This window comes from Leopardus geoffroyi, chromosome C2, assembly GCF_018350155.1.
Source record: "Leopardus geoffroyi isolate Oge1 chromosome C2, O.geoffroyi_Oge1_pat1.0, whole genome shotgun sequence".
Classification (NCBI taxonomy): domain Eukaryota; kingdom Metazoa; phylum Chordata; class Mammalia; order Carnivora; family Felidae; genus Leopardus; species Leopardus geoffroyi.
In genome coordinates, this window is record NC_059333.1 from 145,430,546 (window position 1) to 145,449,930 (window position 19,385).

Sequence of the window (19,385 nt, forward strand, 5' to 3'; positions counted from 1 at the left end):
AAAATTCTTCTGACAAATGACTGTAAAGTGGCTGGACACTTATTTTTGAATCCTGTACACGCTGGTCCTGGACACCGGAGTGCTGGCAGATCAGCACTTCCTAGACTTTGGGGAGCGCTGTCCTTGATCTCCTTTTCTCTTGTATTTCGCACTTTTGTCTGGTTCTCTAGGTTGGAACTTTCTGGTGTCAGGGATGGGATCTGGGCATCTGTCATTCTTGGCAGGTATTTTATTGGGCTGAATAATAACTTAAGAAAAAAATGTAGATGATCCCTCATGTGAAAAAAGAAAAAGAAACAACAACAAGTTTGCTATTATAACAAAACCAGAGATACTGGAATAGTGTTTGGATTCCTATCGGGGACACGGCTGTGATCTAAGTCTCCTAAGAGGAGACGTCATTTGGGGACATTTTTTTATTTACCTGGTTTCAGTGTAAAAAGGATTGAAAATATTAAACATTGCCAGTTGCCATTAAATTTGAACTCTCTACCACTTTTTGTGTCTTCTGAAAGGCCTCTAAACCTTCTCAGTGCATCAATTAAGATTGTTTGCCAGCTTTAGTAAAGAAAGATACATAACACCCAGGAAAATTTGAATCTCAGACAAGCCATGAGTACTTTTTACAGGTATGGCCCAAATATTTCATGGGACATACCATGTCCCATGGACATACTTGCAATATTTGGGACATACTTGTATTAAAAATATATTCATGACTTATCTGGAATTCAAGTTTAAATGGGTATCTTGTATTTAACTGGTAATTGTTTTTCTAAAATCATTTAAAAATTTAAAAAAATGTTTATTTATTTATTTATTTATTTATTTATTTATTTATTTACTTATTTTTATTTTGAAAGAGAGAGAGAGCTAGATAGCAAGCAGGGGAGGGGCAGACAGGGCGAGGGAGAGAGAGAATCCCAAGCAGGCTCTGCACTGTCAGCCTGGAGCCCCTTGTGGGGATCAAACTCATGAACTGTGAGATGATGCCCTGAGCTGAAATTAAGAGCCAAATGCTTAAATGAATGAGCTACTTAGGAGCCCTCAAAATTTTTAATTGAAGTGTAGTTAACATACAATATTATATTAATTTCACATGTACAACATAGTGATTCTATTTAGTGTTAGCCTTTGGCCTGGACTTCTGCAGATGTTTCCAGAGAGAAGAATCAGCCCAGCCAATCAAATCTGGCCATATTGACCTGACTTGCTTAGCTATTGGCAGCTGGAAGCTGGATGGTCAATACAAGGTAATGGTATTCCTTTTAGAAAAAAAAAAAAATGTGTTTCTCCTGTGACAAAGCAGTTACTCCTCTCTCCCTACTTTGAGGCTTTTAGTTGGCATTTTCCAAAGCTCTGGTCTAATGCTGACACAAGTCATGACAGAAGGTGTCCTTGTAAGAAGGCCATAAGAATCCACCAGCTACATCAGGACAGAATTGGCTCAGTGGGCTGCAAATAGTGGAATTCTTTGCATCGAAATAGATAGGGAGGCATAGTGATAGACAAAAAAAAATTAATAAAATTAAAAATCCTTGTGCCTATAGCATATTAGAAGCAAGCTGACAGAGATTGTTTACAAATAAATTCATGAGGAACTGAGAAATACAAAGGCAGAATAATTGATGTTAAAAAAATTAAGTTGGGGGTGCCTGGGTGGCTTGGTCAGTTAAGCTTCTCACTCCTGATTTCAGCTCAGGTCATGATCATGTGCATTTTATTTGCCTGTTGTATTCCTCAGGGTTCTCCAAAAAACCCACAACCATTAAGTATATCTCTATGTAGAGAGAGTTTTACCCAGTGATTCATCTCTTATGTATAACACCCAGTGCCCATCCAAAAAAGCGCCCTCCTTAATGCCCATCACCCATATAACCCATTCTCCCACCCACCTCACTTCCAGCAACCCTTAGTTTGCTGTCTATATTTAAGAGCCTCTTGTGGTTTGCCTCCCTCTCCTTTTTTATCTTACTTTTCCTTCCCTTCCCCTATGTTCATCTGTTGAGTTTCTCAAATTCCACATATGAGTGAAATCATGATCTCTTTCTCTGACTGACTGACTTCATTTTAATACCATCTAGTTCTGTCTACATGGGCAAATGGCAAAATTTCATTATTTTTCATCATCAAGTAGTATTCTATTATATACACATACATATACATACATGCACACCACAACTTCTTTATCCATTCATCAGTTAATGGACATTTGGACTCTTTCCATAATTTGGCTGTTGTTGATAGTGCTGCTGTAAACATTGGGGTGCATGTGCCCCTTCGAATGGGCAGTTTTGTATCCTTTGGATAAATTCCTAGTCAGTGCAATTGCTGGGTCATAGGGTAGTTCTATTCTTAATTTTTTGAGGAACCTCCATACTGTTTTCCAGAGTGGCTACACCAGTTTGCATTCCCACCAATAGTGTAAAAGTGTTTCACTTTTCCACATCCTCGCCAACATCTGTTGTTTCCCAAGTTGTTAATTTAGCCATTCTGACAGGTGTGAGGTGGTATCTCATTGTGGTTTTGATTTGTATTTCCCTGGTGAAGAGCGATGTTGAGCATCTTCTCATGTGTCTGTTAGCCATCTGGATGTCTTCTTTTGAAAACTATCTATTCATGTCTTCTGCCAGTTTCTTCACCAAATTATTTGTTTTTTGGGTGTTGAGTTTGGTGAGGCCTTTATAGATTTTGGATACTGACCCTTTATCTGAAATGTCATTTGCAAATGTTGTCTCCCATTCCATCGGTTGCCTTTTAGTCTTTTTTGATTGTGTCCTTCACTGTGCAGAAGCTTTTTATCTTGATGAGGTCCAAAGTCTACTGATTTAAATGTTAACCACATTGAAAAAATACCTCACCACAATATCTAGACTTGTGTTTGACCAAACAACCGGGCACTATATTCTAGCCAAGTTGACACATACAATTAACCATCATGTCTGTGGTCCAAATAGAGTTTATGCTATTTCATAGAAGCCCATGCTCTTTCTTTCCAGTTTTCTCTCTGTTCTGCACCATCTGTTTCTATGAAGACACGCTGACTTATTTAGGACTTTTATATATACTGTGAGTTTTCTGTTGTAAACACAAAGATTATCTTATCCAGTTTTAGAATAAAATGTTTCAGATCTCCATCAAATGATGCTGAGGGAAAAAGCTGGGTTTGGTCTTTATACAGACTTGGGTTAGGGATGTTCCTTTACAATATTATCATTGGATGACTTGTATAGAATAGGTAAAACGTTTCCTTCTCAGTTTGCTCAACTATAAAATGTGGAAAATTATACCCACTTTCCAGGTACTTGTGAGTTTTAACTGAGGAGCATTCATAAACTTCTGGTACAGTGTCTAGTATATAGTAGGCCATCTATATTTTATCTCATTTTTCTCCTTGTCCTTCTTCTTTTCATAAGTAGTGTTTCTTAACCCACTGCCCACGCCTTGTATTCCATTTAGAAAACCCTTCCCCTCCTCTGAACATTCAGTAGTTAGGTTTATAGCAGTTCTCTTTCCAGAAAACTTAACACATTTTTTTACATTTGAGTGTATGTCTTATTTCCCCTTCTATTTCATAAAGTATTGCACTTTCACCACTGACAGATAAATGAGATTATTTTAGATGAAAATTTTTTTCATTTACCTAACAAGTATTTATTAAATGTGTATTAAATCCCAAAGCCTGTTCTGGGTGCTGGGGATAAAACAGTGAACATGACAGGTAAATTCCTTGCCCTTGGGACCTTAAATATTAGTAGAGGGGATCCTCAAAGAAGGAAATCAACAAGTATAGAATCCAAGGGTAGGCTAAGTGATGCTGTGGTAAGTCACCAAATCTCATTAGCATAATTCCAACAAAGGTTTATTTCTTGCTCATAACAAGTCAGTGGCTGGTCCAGGTGACCATTCAAGGCAACTGTTCTAAGCCTTCCAAGATGCTTCCTCCATATAAACACATGCTTCCATCAGGAAAGAGTGGGCTGATGAATCCAACAGCAGCAGTTAAAAGTTCATACACATGTTACTTCTGCTTCCGATTTTATTGGCCTTAGCAGGTCACATGGTCATGCCTAATTTCAATGAAGTGGAGAAGTGTGAGTCCTGGTGATCCTAGTGGTAAAGGAGAAACCTATGTGACTACCACAGTATTAAGGGCTATGAAAAGTATGTGTAAAGAGAGAGAGGAGTGTTAAGTATTTTTAAAAAGATAATAAAAGCAAAATAGATATGAGTTTTCATGTATATCTCTCATTGCTTAGAATTATAATAAAGAATGTACTTCAAAAAATTGGGTCGAGTTAATATTATTTGATAACTATTGTTAGAAATAGGTATTCAGATATGACGAAAAACATTTAGGTCATTTCTGACTGGCTGATTTTTCGTAGATACTGAGATACTAAATCTACTTGAAGACAAGGGTGATAATTTTTATATTAGTATTCTTGGTTATTTAGGCACATAATAGATGCTTAAGCAAAACTGTTGATTTAAATAATGTTCATTGTTTTAAATTATTCTTGCTTCTCTACAGGATTGTCTTGAAATATAGCCCATTATAATTTTGTCCTGAAGCTTGAAATTTTCTTCCAAGGCCAATTTTTATTGTCTTTATCTCCACTAAAATTTTACATTTAATTATGGTTCAGATTTGGACCACAAATGGTTGAATCACTAGTCATCTCTTTCTTCTGGTTTGTTTCAAGTATGTTCTTAAAGAATGGATAAGTATTTGATAGGAGAAAAGATAATTGTATCACTACTGTCAGAGTTTGTAATCTACCATCTTATCTTTTTTTTTTTTTTAAACTTACTCTTATCTTTAATAGGCTGTTGGCATCTGTTGTGTTGGAAAGGGATTTCCCAAATTTGAATAAAGAGAGCAAGAAATACCAAGTTGTGCTTTTGTTTGTTTTAGTTTATTCAAGTTCATGAATGTCTTGTAGATAGGGTAGTATATAGCTTTCAAAGGTAGTATAATAATAATGATAATAATTATTATTTGCTTATCTCTCTGTTCTTTTTTTCTGCTTTTGACTTAAGTCTTTGTCATTTAAAAAAAATAACAGCCAAAGAGAGGACCCATTTATTCTTTGAGTGGATAGGTCAGAGCAACCAGAAGAGAGTCTCCCATCTCTACCCAATTGACCCTCATTCCAGGACCATCATTTCTCTAACTCCGGATTGTATGTCTGAGATGTTGTCTCTATCCTATTAACCAAGAACTTGTCTTAAATGAGTGTCTCTCCAGTCTGTATTGTGAATCATGTGAATTTGTAAGAGTCCATGCTCTTTGATGTGGTTTACTGCTCTTGGATTTGTACAAAATTTGTTAGTTGGCAAATGGGACACAGCTGGCTTCCGATTTAGAGAGTGCCTTAAATTAGTTACCTCCTACCTTAACTTGATCATTTAAATGGAAAGCACTACTGCTCCAACAGAGCAGACATGATATAAAAACTATTTCTGACATGAGTATCTTGCTTCCCCGATTGCGATTGCTACTGGTGTCTCTAACGGAAAAAATAAAAAAATAAAACACAGGTTTTACAATTCTCACAAGTGGTAAACTGTCTTTGCATTATTTAAGAAAAGCTTTAAATGTTCAGTGAATGTGCTTAGACTAATGATAGTTGATGCCCAGGACATAGCAATACTCCAATGAAATACAATAGCATTTTGGAAAGTGGCAATTTGTGTAGAAATTGCAGATATCATCAACACATGCTGGGAACTTTACATGTAATAAGTGAACTATAGCTTGGGCTGAGGAGTTACTTATTTGGCCTTGCATTTGTAAGTAAGTCACCAATCCTTCCCCTCCAAGGCATAGGTAGGCCAGTTATTAGTAAAAGAATACTGATATCCTTTGTTCGTAGTGGTAAAATTGCCAGAAGCAATTGAGGATCCTGATCTTGTAAGTCTTAGTATTTGGAGGAACCTCATTAACTCATTTGGAGGACAGCATTCTATAGTTGAAGATGACTAGCTCTACAATCCAAATATTTGGATAGAGTACTGACTGTACTATTAACTAATTTAGCTTTCTTCACCAAGTGCCCACTAAGACTTATGTGATCTGGCCCAGGGTATCTCTCCAGTCTTCTTTGATAATCTTTACTCCTTGCTTGCTCCATTTCAGCCTCTGTGCCATTTCTTACACATTTTAAAGACACGTTCTTGCTGCTAGGCTTTCTGTACTTACTGTTATCTCTGTCTGGAATGATCTCCCAGATGCAGGCTGACATTTATTGAGCAGATCCAGTATGTTTCAAGGTGTTACAAATGCATGGCATGTTAATCTGGGTGAATTCTCATGATAGCTGTATGAAGTGTGTGGTGTGACATTGAATGGATGAGAAAAGGAGGCAGAGTGATTCTGTCAGAGGCAGAACTGGAACCAAGGCAGTTTGGGTGGGAGCCCAGGCCCTCATAAAAAGGGCTCTCTTGGTACACAACACCCAGGGTGTGGTTCCCACCCTTCCTTTAACCTCAGAGCTCTTTCTTGGTGAGCATTTCCTGACTATCCTATTTAAATTTTTTTTATGATTATGTTTGTTTATTTTGAGAGAGAGAGAGAGAGGGAGAGGGCAGGGGAGGGGCAAAAAGAGAGGGACACACAGAATCTGAAGCAGGCTCCAGGCTCTGAACTGTCAGCTAGAGCCCAACATGGGGCCCAAACCCACAAGTTGTGAGATCATGACCTGCCACCCATGTGACCCCTGACTTTTCATTTAAAGAGGAATCCCTATAAAGGAAGAAAGGAAGGAAGGACGGATGGAAGGAAGGAAGGAAGGAAGGAAGGAAGGATCCCTGTGAATCTGTTTCTCTTTACTCAGCTCTATATTTCTCAACAGCACTGCATATTACCTGATTTATATTGCCTGTTTGCTTGCTTATCACTTTATCTCCCTCACTAGAATATATATTCTATGAGGGCTGGCCATTGTTCTGATCTGTGTTATCACTCTATCCCCTGCATCTAGAAATTTACTGAAATGTACTGAAAGAAGTGTGTGAGTTGGGTTAGAATTTTTATTGTATTTAAGATATCTTATTTTTCAAACATTTGCAGAGCACCCTTTTTGTGCTAGATTCCATGGCAGGTTTTGGAAATATGAAGGTGAATGAGATTGATGGGACCTTGTACTTTCCTGCTTTTCCTGAGGCTTTAAGGGTATCATAGAAGAAACAAACATGCAACTAACAGGCAGCTGCCAGGCTAAGCATTCTATTAGGGCAAATGTAAGGTGCAGTAGGGAAGTGAGGGTTCAGGTAAAGCTACTCTGAAGGGCTGATACGCATGCTGAGAGCTGAAGGATGGAGATGCAAGACTGCCCGAGGGCAGAACCGATAACCGAAGGCCCTGAGAGAGCACATTCTGGTTCAAAAGCAGTTCACTATGACGGTGAGGGGCAGAGCTGACTATCCGAGTCTGGAGAATAAAGTTGGGTTTTCAAGTGCCTTGAAAACTATTCCAAGGAGTCAGGGCTTTGTTGTCTGAGCAATGAGACGTCCCTGAATGGTTTTTAAGTCAATGTAATCTTGATTTCGTATCTGATTTAGTTTATAGCCTTCAGCCAGGTAAGTTGGCAGTATTTCCACTTTCTGGATGGGATGAGTGAGGCCTGAATAACACATTTAAATGTTGGTGGAGTTGATTTAATTCTCTCAATGATAGTGCTATCAGGACTCCTAACATACCTTCCCACCCTCTCTCCTTTTTTTCTGGTTGTTATTGGCAAAAGTCAAACATAAAGCTACCCACCATCCTTATCTTTCTCCAAGGAACGTCCGTGTACTCACACAGCTTCCAATAACCAGACCCCTGAGTGGAAGCCAGTGACCTCAAGGGTGGCGGGACTTGTATGTGGATGGACACCATATTGTGCATTGGGCTAGAATTCTCTGTTCTTCACTAAGAAGCTGGATTTATACCAGGAACCTCTTATCTGAAAAGGCGACTCTGGACTGGGGAGAACAGAGCTGGTTTGACAAAGTAGAGAGGCTCTCAATATTGGTCTGCCCACGCTTTGGGCATGTGTGAGCACTCACAGCAAAACACAGCTGGCATGTCTAATTTTAGCCTTGTCTGCCTTGAAAAGAGACCCTTAAAGGAAATATATTTTCTCTGAAACAATTTGTATTATTAATGTAATAGCTGATAGACCTGTCAGAATACTGCTTATTATTGGTGGGGAAAAACTCTGCCAAGTAAGTATGATTTTTTTTGTGTGTGTGTGTGATGTTATCAGTAAAGTGATTAATGCATTCATGAATCAAAATAATTATAAAGAGATAGACAGTGAGAAAACCAGTGATTTTATTTATAAAGACACCCGTCAACCTAGTGGGATACCTCTTTTGATGCTTACAAAATGGATGTAAGACTAAGAGTGACCGTTTCTGCTCTAGTAAGTCGGTCACTGTGATCGAACAGTAGTCCCGGAGTAGACTCTACAATTTTTTTGCTACTTTTCATTCTCCATGTCCTCCAAGAAGAGTTTCTGAACCGGGTCTCAGATTCATCTGGCTTTATATGTTAACAGGTTTTGAAAGCATCTGAGACACCCTGTTTCCATTTTCACCAGCAAGCGTTGTCCCTCTGCCTTTATTTATTATTATTTTTTTCTTTCTCTTCCTTTCTCCCTTCGTCTTCCCTCCCATGGTCTTCTGTGTTTTGTTTAGCAGGGTAGCATACCTTGCAACCTGGCAAAAAAAGAAAGAAAAGAAGGCAGCTCTTGTGGGTTGGGGGGGGTGGGTAGATGAAGGGAAGGATAAGAAATAATCCACCGCCTGCATTTGAGTTCCCCGGGTTCAGTTCCAGCGGCAGCCAGCTGGCTGCAAAAATTGCTTTGCTATTCGAGATAGCCAGCAGAGGGAATCGGAACTTTGCTTGCAGCAGGGGTTGAAGCAGCCTTTTTTTTTTTTTTTTTTTTCTTGGAGGAAATACTGCAGCCTTCTGGACTGCGTACGCTGCTCCCTGGAGAGGCTCTCTCGGTTCCACCCACCGGCTGGAAGGAGGGGAAGTGAATGAAAGGACAGGACAAGCCCCGAACACCATGTCACTCTGGGAGGGAGACAGCAGCAACTAAGCTGTGCGAGGTTTTTTTTTTTTTTTTTTTTTTTTCCTTTTTCTTTTCCCCTTTCTTTTTCTTTCTTTTTTTTTTTTTTCTTTTTTCTGTTTCTTCTTTCTTTCTCTTTCTCTTTCTTTCTTTTTTTTTCTTTTTCTTTAAGGTGGGGAAAGAGACAAACAGGAGACAGGAAGCTGATCTGCAAGGATTCGGAGTTGTGCTAAAAGGACTTTGATTTTTTTTTTTCCTCTCTCTCTCTTTACAAACGCTGGCAATTGACATCACTACAGACAGCTTGGTAGAGAACAAACTGCCTCATCCCAAGTGGACCCTGGCAGCTGGGGGAAGGAAGGCAAGATCTGGGGAGGCTGTGTCTGTTGGTCTTTTTTCCTACCGATACCCCTCCTTTTTTTTTTTTTTTTTTTTTTTTGGTGTGTTTCTTTTTTAAATTCTTGCTGTGTTGGAACTAGCGAGTGGTGGAAGACGAGGGATTTCTGAAGCCTCATCAGTCATCGAGACTGTCAGGAATAGTGGTTTAAGAGGAAGCTCGGCCTGGGGCACTATACCCTGTCATCCAGTTCCCTGCCTCGGAGATAAAGATTCCAGCTACATGGGCAAACGCCTGGATCAGCCACAAATGTACCCCCAGTACACTTACTACTATCCTCACTATCTCCAAACCAAGGTATGGCTCAACCCACAGTCTGGCAATCAGTGTGGTATCCTTCTGCACTTGGGATGGGAAATAGACAGGCATGTGAATTATTATTTACCTCCCCTTCCCCATCACCTCTTCCTGCTTCTTTGAAATTAGTAACATACCAAGGGAGTTAATGAGGCAGAGGAGAATATAAGAAGAAAGCAAGCCCGGGATTGTGGCTTTCTCTTTTAGGAGAGATAATAGTTTCGCTCGTGTTCTTTTGTTGTTATTTGGCAACATGAAAATGTTCCTGATATCCGTAGTAAAGTCCTTTGCAGATGGACAGGGTTGTTAGAAAGGAGATCGTAACAGTGATTATCAGGCACAAGAATACAATTTCAGGGGCTTTTCTGGTGAGCTGTTCTTTGTTTGTGGCTCTAAAAGGGTTTTTCCCACTGGATAGGACACACCAGGGTGGGGGCAACTCAAACTTTTAATCGCTGAGTATAAAATGAAAGAAGGGTGTGGGAAGGTATAGTACAGCTGACTAAAGTCCTTTAGAGTTTGTTTGGGTGTGTTTTGTGTGTGTGTGTCTGTGTGTGTGTGTGTGTTTTATTTGCCTTACATATTTTATTTTATATCGAGGATGAGCAAGATGCTAGAGACTGAATTTTGGAGCTTTACCATAGGTGTTCTTTACTTTTAGAAGCTCTGTTTTTCTGTGCTGGCTGCCATCAGGAGGCCTGGGTCTTGAAACGGGATGCAGTGTAACTGATGATAATTGGACGTGAATTGGTTAAATACTTGAATCTTTATGTGTGTGCTCAAATGATCATTACGGGGCCAGTGGCAAGCCCACGTAACGAAGCAGTAGGCAGTGCCAGCCGTGAACTTTATCCTGCACTTCAGACATGAAAGACTCTCAGGTGTGAAATCACTGCTCCAATTTGTCAATTAAATTGGACTTGACTGGGGTGGGGGGGATGTTGGTGTAGTTACCACTTTGAACGCATGGGTTATATTTCTATATGGATGATATTATTTTGTATTGCATTAGCCAGACTCCGCTGTCTTCTTAATAAATAAATATGCCGAGAGTGAACAAGGCGTGCCTGAGTGATCTGTGCTGTCACTAGGACTCGATGATGTGATTAGTGTTTGGTAATTCATGCTGTAGTTAGCTCTTATTTATTCTGTCTCATCAAACAATGGCTATTTGTAAACCAGACCAGGCAGCAGACTTTCAGAATTACATTAAAAATTGTTGCTTTTTTCCTTTCTTTTTCAATCGCTCTATGACTCGCCCTGCCCCTCCAAGGTCGACTCACATTGCTTTTTGCCTTTGTGAGCATTTAGTTTGTGCTGCTGCTGCTTAAATAGACCAGCCCTCCTGCTCCAGTGCCTTGAGATTTAACTCTTTGGGGGATTGGGTAGAGAATGCTGCCTGCCTTCCTTAAGGAAATGGCAAAGCAAGGACAAGTTTAAAAAAAAAAAAAAAAAGGAAATTTATAGTCATTTCTCATCCCCCAAAGAAACAAAAACAACAAACTCAAGGGTTCCATGAAAAATATCGGACATTCCATCCTTTTTACTCATTTGGCTAAATTTTTCCAAATGTTTCAAAATTCATGCTTTCTTTTTGGGTCTTTTTTTTTTTTTTCTATGAAGTATATTCAGAAAAGAAACTTCAGATAAAAATGAATGGAATAATGAAATAATTGCTTTCCTGCTTGAGATTTCTTTTAACTTATTACCATCAGGAAATAATGCGCGTATTATATTAAGGACAGGATGCTAGATGAGCTACACTGATGGGAAGTGTGTGTGTGTGTGTGTGTGTGTGTGTGTGTGTGTGTGTTTGAGAGAGAGAGAGAAGGAGGGAGAGAAGGAGAGAGAGAGATTAGGATAAAGAGGAAAAGTGAAGTGACAGAAAAGAGAGCCTAAAAAATATAGAGGGAATTAAAAACAATCTGTTTTGGGGTCCTGTGTAGTTTAGTGTTGTGTAGACAGGCGGCATCTGGATCTTGTTACTTTCAAGCTAGTCAAAGCCATCAACTTCTGGAACATTTTTAAAGAAGCTAGATCCATTAGGTGACCTGAGCTGATATTTGGGTAATCAGATCAGGGTGGTAGGGAATATAAGATCAGCTCCTTTGGCTATCCTGGTAGTTCATATTGATTATTATGTTGTAAAATTTCGACAGTGCTGTGAAGTTGTCGAATGCTGTTACGGTGGCTCTGAAATGACAGACATTAATAACATTCCTGGAAGCTGAAGATGTGAAAACGTGCCCTGGTTTGAAACGTGGGCGCACAGGGGATGGGAAGAAGGGTCAATCATATTTTCAAATGTGGGGGCTTCCTGACAGCATGAACACTATGTAATAAAGTACCATCATGCCCCCGTGTAACATGAACACAACTAGGTTATTTCAGTATCATTTTTTTGGCTTGTTTTATGCTTATATCTTAAAATTTAATCTATAATACTTTTGAAGGAAATACATGCTGCTCATGTTTATTTGGTAAGCCCGGGTGGAATTCATAGATTCTACTGTCCTTCCAGCCTTGGGTTATAGTTATAATCCATTTTTGAAATCATAGCTGTTTAAAATGATGCTGGTATATAAAGAATACTCATGGTTGATAAAAATAGAATTCTGTGGTTGACAATAAAAGTCATGTTCTGGTGACATCATAATTTAAGCTGTTGTCTAAATTCAGGTGTTTTCAACTAATCAACAAAAGCTGTTTACTGACATTATTTTGGGTTGGAGAATCTTTATGGGATCCTTACAGAACTGAAAGGTTCACTATTTATTGTATTCATTCAGAAAGTGCAAAATACTGAACCGTTTCTTTTACTTCAATGTGTGTATTGGATACAGCTGCTGTTTTATTATGATAAAACAAAATGAAAGTAGGATTTTTAAATAAATGGAAATGTTTCTGTTTCCTCAAATGCAATTAAAGTTTTAGAAAAACTTGGGACGCTTCCCTGCCTTCTCTGCTCCTCTTATTTCCGATCAAATTAGAACCAATCCATTAACTTTGTTGCTTAAAAATAAAATATAATAGTAAGACATTTATGCTTTTCTCCCTTTGAATAATTTTCTAAATGCTTAAAACAATAGATGAGAAAAATGTACCTGTAAGTTAAATGAAAACCAGTGGCTGACTGGTGGCTAGCTATGCCTTGCAGCAGTGTTGTTCCAGAATGCTTACTCTCCAAGACCTCACGTTCAAAGTTGTCATTTGTCAATTTTCTTTTGGCCATTTTTCTTTTCCTCTCGAAAGAACCAATTTCAAAAAGAAACGTTGGTTTTGGTTAAGCAGTAAAAAAAGAAATCTTGGTGACATGTTGTAATATTTATATAAGAGACATAACTGGATTAAAAAAAAATCTTCATCAAAACAAATTTGCTGTTTGAAGGCCACCCAGAATAATAAGCAGATTTTAGAGAACGGGGACCAAAAAAGGGTTCATGAGCTTAATGATAATGTCTATAATGATGTTTGACTGAGTTGTAACCTAATATTTCTCAGTAATTTTGTTCTAGCCCATTCAAAGTAGCTAACCTGTTGCTTTTGCATTGTGAGAGCCAGGGTGAATTTCAATCTGAATTTGAGGTACTTTGGGGTGGTTTCTTGGCAAAACAGCTTAGTCAAACTAGGAAAAGTAAAAAGAGTGAAACATGGTCACAGCCCGGCGAACTATTATTTTGCAGCTGAGAAATAGGTATTTCTCTCATAAATGATGCTTCGAAAACTTGGGTCATCCTTCCAAAACTTTAAACTTCGTCCAGGCACCCACAGCAAGCTTGTCCTTCCTTCTGTTTCCTTCCCCTGACCAGGTCACGACATTTCTATCAATCCAGGGCACAGTTACTACTCACGCTGCTTTTCCATCAGCCCACTGCTTTTCCTTCTTTGGCCGTCCACTCCCCCTGAAGATCTTACAGAAATGGGTTCAGACTGTGGGACCCTATAGGGTTTTTCTGGCTGGTGGCACTCAGATTGTATTAGAGCATGGTGTGAAGTTGGGGTCAGGTGTAAGGAGTAATTCATCAACTGCACACCGATTTCAGGCTGAGTTTCTAACCATCTGCAGCCTGGACAGCTGCCCATCTCTCAAAGTCTAGCTAGAGCCCAACTGATTGTGCCATAGAAAGAGCAAACACTTGAAACACAAAGGACTAAGGAGGAGGTGAAGGAAGAGAGAGGCTCCTAGGGGCAAAGGATATTCTCAAAGATGTAAACGTACAAATCCTTCAAAAGCAAAACAGAACAACCCCTTAACATACTTCCTGCACATGAAAATGTAGAAAATCTTGCAGAGGGAGGGAATGAGTTTAGAATTTCCTTAGTACTTCCTGCCTCAGATTTGCATTGATAGCCAGAGTTGGTAACTTGCCAGTTTTAAAACAGCCTTGAAAACTCCCAAGTTCTGTTTTCCTTTGAAAGCCTGAAACATACAAAACTGGTTTTCTAAAAATCTTCCAGCAAGAGAATTTTTAGGTACAACTCCAAATATTTCTTTTGCTTCAAGGGGGGAGGGGGTAGGGTGGTAATATGAAACCGTGATAAATCTTGTCTCTCTTTAGAATGTATACAAATTTAATTGGTTTTAAGTAAGAGAAAAATAGTTATAGGGGGTCACTTTCCCTTTCTAGTTGTTTTGCTTTCTTTACTCCCCCCCCCCCCATTTTTATTATCATTGGGTTTGTCTTTTCTATAATATAGTCATTGTTTCACTAAGTTGAGTGCCTACTTAGATGGAGGAAATATGTCAAAAGTTCATGTGTTTTCTTTCTTCAGAATCATGCCAAATTCAAAGGAAACATGTAAATTTGTTCTAACAGTATCTTTGTAATGCAGTTTGCTCTTGCTTTCTCTCAGTAGTAGAATTAAAACTCAACATTATTTCTATGAAGTAATTAAATCTATTAGAGGGTTGGAGGTAGGGGTGATTTGCAAGGAGGGAGGCAAAAGAAGGGAAGGAGGATGTAAGTTCATCTCAGGTCTTTCTGGCTCCAGGAATTCTGGAAAGCTTCATTTTTTGCACTAATATGATTTTTACACAATCCTTTTTGACATTATCAGTCTTTTTGGCAGAGAGAGGGCTCCGTCACAATTATGCCCATGCCAAATTCTAAGAAAACCAGTCTTTTCCTTTAAGAGAAAATCTTTTTAGTGTCGGACTTCTTATTCAGAGTAAATGGTTGATGTTTATCCAAAATTGGCTTCGAGTACTACATTAAAATTGTGTTTTGTAACAGTCTCATAAGCCACAGCTGTATGTGATTAAATAGTGTAATATCAAAAGCATGTGAGAATAGACTTTTTTATGCTATAGCTTTTGCACAGCAAGAGAGCAGATGAAACTACAAGGGCAACAGTGTACTTGTGTGTCGTAATACCTGTGTCGAGGATACGCGATGCTGGTCTTTGCAGTAGTGGGAAAAATGCTAGAACTGCCTTGGACAGGATTGAAACATACACTTTCTGAAGATGGAGACAGACATACGATACCAGTTTTTAAATACAGAGTGCCATTTAATTGGAAAACCCATATTTACTGAAGGGTCTGTAACCAGTGCCATTGGAAGGGGCATCATGACTCCCAAGGAGCACCGCATTCAAAGAGCCAAAGCGAAATTTCTCGTTTCTGTTTTGAAACCGTCAACTGTTTTTCTCCTGCTTTTTTTTGTTTTTATTTTTGTTTGTTTTTTTTTTTTTGTTTTGTTTTTTGCTACTTTAATCTGTGGAACTATTGTAAGAAAATTTCAGGCTGTTTATCCCTGAAGATGGGTAACAAGGACCACTAACTTAGAAAGAGCAAAATAGATAACAGTGTGATTCTTTTTTTAAGATATTTGAAAATAGGATATTTGGTTTTCGATGCATATTGCTCTTCTGTGGCCTGTGTGAAAAAGAGCATAATTACACAAAGAGACACAACTTTTGGGTCTGTTTTTTATGGGATGTTTTACTTCCGAGTTTTTGGAAAAAAAAACAAAAACAAAAACTACTCATGAAAATGATAATTGTGAGTTTATTAGAGTTGTAAATCTATAGGATACTAATACTAATAAAAGATTTATTAGTAAGTCATTGTTTTCAGGTCCTTGAAAAAGTGTATAGGGTGCCCATTTTTCAGATTTCAGACACTAGAAAGCAACTTGGAAAAGGGAAAAAAAAAAGAAGGGTTGAGAGAGGTAACTTGGATTCTGTTTGGTTTTGTTTTTCATGTTGATATATATAGGCCGAGAATTTGTTCACATTTTAAATGTTTGGTTTTTTTTCATATAGATTTATTGGTCAGGAAGTATATATCATGTGGAATCAGCTATACGGATAAAGTTTTGTAATTCAGAACATCGATGTCTAATGGGTAACAAATTTCAAGACTATGGATAATAAATGATAAGACATGGATTCTGGTTTTGTTTTGTTTTTGGAGGGAGGGAATTCTCTGAATTGTGTGTCAACGAGTTGGTTTCTAGGTCAGGTTCTCTAAGATCTCTTCCAGGCTTAGCATTTGTGACTCTCACTTTTGAGATAAAGGAGCCTGCTTTGATGCATTTGTGGTACTGGGAGATGACCTTGGTTTTGTGCCATTGGTGAGTTTTTGTTCAGCCCCCCATTGCTTTCTCCAGAGCAGATCAAATGCTGCTTTGCCGACTTTGGTGATTTGACGAATTTAACTGTCTGCATCCTTTGCCACATCTAAACCCAGTGCCCCCAGAGAAACACATCCATCACCTGGGAGTGGGTGGAGAGCAATTCCCAGGGGTGGGACACAATAACAGGCATCATTTTATCATGGCCGTTGCCGTCTTTGTTGTGGTGGTTAAAGTTTTCTCCTTTGGGTAAAATTAGAGCTTGTCCAAAGCCTTGATGGTGACAGTGTGATGCTTTACTTTTCCTCATTTAACTTCCTCTCTGCAGGTTGTATAAGAACTGAATGGTTAGGCATATGTTTGGCCTAACCAGTTGGGGTAATGAAGGCAGTAGGATTGCCTCATTAAAGTCCTGATACCCCTAGTTTTATGAATGAAACCAGGAGCTAGTGTCAATGTGGAAATGACAAATTGATAGATGAAACACTATTTTGACTGGAGTTTGCAAATCCTTCAAATCCCTGAATTTCTGAATAGTACCCTTTAAAGCGTGGGAAATAAATACTATAGTAACTATAGCATATGGTATTATATGAGGAAAGGAATAACATCTTCAGGACACAGAAGCAAGACCGTTATCCTTTCCTCTTTTTCTTGCCAGGTACCCTTCTTATTCTCAAAAAAGTCCCTGTTAGATGCATTCATGAAAGTTTGTAGAACCTCGAATTTTGTTTTTATGAGTGATAACCAAATAGAAAAAATAGACTTGAATGCATATATAGTCAAGGCAACCCTTATAATGTCCTGTCCTGTTGTGTGGAAAGTAAGGCACAATGGAAGAAACAAACAAATCTTACTATATTCTAAATATCAGTAGTAATAGTTTGGGGTACTGATTTTTAATTTGTTCCAGAATTAGCTTTCCTATCATTATATTGTACTGTTAAGAAATTGTTGTACATCACACTTTATATGCTAGATATGATCCTTTGGTTATTTCAGTCTTAGCTGATAGTTTTCAAGCTGAATATGGATCATGCATAGAATTTAAGGAGGATTTTTGAGAAGTCTTTCTATTTTTATCTCATGTACTGCTGTCTATTTATCTTAGTCATATTGCTGATTGATGATGATTTAATGAAAAGGAAAATGGAAAACAGAATGCTAACTATCTGGGTTTCTGGAACTGGTTAAGATACCTTGAAGGCTTTTCTTATGTATGTGAGTCATAGTTGAAACTATTATCAGTGTCTTGTAAACTCTCAGTTGCCCCTTTTAAAACTTACCACTCACACAAACTGGACAGTGGCACCCCGAATATCGCTTATGCTAAGCTAACTTAACACTCAAGCAAATATACTTTTATACTCCCAAGTAATTTCGAGTAGATGAAGTATTTGAGGATTGTGTACAACGCTTGGAATAAAATTTCAGAGATTGTTTTCTAGTGTATCATACAAAAAACCATACGATATACCTGTGATGTTTACTTTCTTCTCAGGAGATGAGAAAAACACAGTTTTTTGTTTGTTTGTTTGTTTGTTTGTTTTTTAACTTGGCGCTAGTCTCTTGAAGGGTTGTGACGGCTCCTGAATTATCCTTGGTCTTGGCTTTCAGCTCCTAGGCCTCTTGTCTGTTGCTGTCCATGACAATTCAGACTTGAACCATTAGAAATTAAGATATTGTGTTTCAATTTAAGACAAGGAATTCTGAAAATAATAAAATTCTGATGTTCTTTTTAAAATTTATTCCAAAAGATTAACCACTGCCTTCAAACTTCCTTATTTATCTGTTAGGACAACTTGATTTCATCATAACAATAGCGAGTTTTCCCTTCCCGCCTTATTCTTGTTTTCGTGTTTAACTTCGTTAATAGGCTGGAAAAAGATAAAGGAAAAAAATCAGAAGGGATAGGTCAATGACCATGGAAGAATTTCTCTCCAAGTTTAGTGGCTTCCTTTAACAATGGGAAAGGTGAAAGGTCATTTTAAAACTCTCATATTTTCTGGACAGTCCTAGAAGCCCCCATCTCACAAACTTAACAGACATATTAAAGAGCATTAACGTTCCCCATCAAAATAGATTTCTTTTGTTTTTTGCAATAAAATAGTTAAAGAGTTTTTATAATTTTGCTGCCCAAACTCGAGTGCAAGTAAATAGATTTATCTCGCCTGCGAAATTGTGGCTGGTATCTGGCATACAGGAGTATGCATCTAACATACAGATTTTCTTGAGTACAAAGATTATCAAAGGACTAAGTGGAACCATGAATAGAGTTGACAGTGACTTGTATTTTGTTGATATGTAAACAAATGTTTATTACTTTGGTTTCATAGTTTTCTTTTTAGTTTGGAGGTGATGCATTTTTTTCATCTTGTCAGTGTTTTTGTGGGTCCCTACAGCGGTCAGAAAGCCTGAAAAGCTGGCCATGTCTCTACCTATCGTGACCTTTTGGCATTTAAAATATCTCTGTATTTTAGTAATCCCAAATTTCCAGGGCGGGACACGTGGTAGAACAGCACAGTGTATCGGAAAATGTCATTAACATTCTTTGGCTAAAATATGTCAAAAGTAGACACATTGGTTTGACCTTTGGCAGCAAGGACAGCCGAGAGTTCCAGATCTGGGTGCCAGGTTCACAGAATTTTTTTTCATTGTGCAATTGGTGGAATTGTTTACCAATTGGAAAGAAATAGACCTTGGATGTAACAGGTGTTTCCCTGGGCTTCCAGCTTAAGGGTACAGGCAGGAGGCAAATCAATGGCATAATATGTACTTTATGGCATAATCTTTCTAAATTCCTCTGTCTGGAAATTGGGTCATGGTTTTGCTGTGTGTATTAAAACTTCCACCTCCTCCTGTTTCTCAGGGTCCATAGTTGTTCTCTTGGTGTGCAAAGGTCCCTCTTAGCCCTATGGAATCCATGTACTTTTTACAGAACATATGTATCTACATGTGTGCACCCTCCAACCAGATCTATCATTACTTGCACTGGTGTTGGGCACACTGAAGATACTTCAGCCCTGAGCCTCACGTGATAGCTTCCTT

At 38.4% G+C, this 19,385-nt stretch overlaps 1 protein-coding gene across 10 annotated transcripts in view; it reads left to right on the forward strand.

Moving 5' to 3' along the window:
* The window catches only part of RBMS3 (RNA binding motif single stranded interacting protein 3), a 1,329,481-nt gene that overhangs the window by 607,355 nt on the left and 702,741 nt on the right, over positions 1-19,385 (forward strand). Inside the window, exon 1 of one of the 10 annotated variants that reach the window (XM_045436413.1) lies at positions 8,970-9,759. The exons of the other annotated variants lie outside the window; for them this stretch is intronic. Within the exon in view, the coding sequence (XP_045292369.1) occupies positions 9,685-9,759 (75 nt within the window). The 5' untranslated portion in view covers positions 8,970-9,684. Of the gene's footprint in view, positions 1-8,969; positions 9,760-19,385 lie in introns of those variants that run through there. 10 annotated transcript variants of the gene reach the window in all.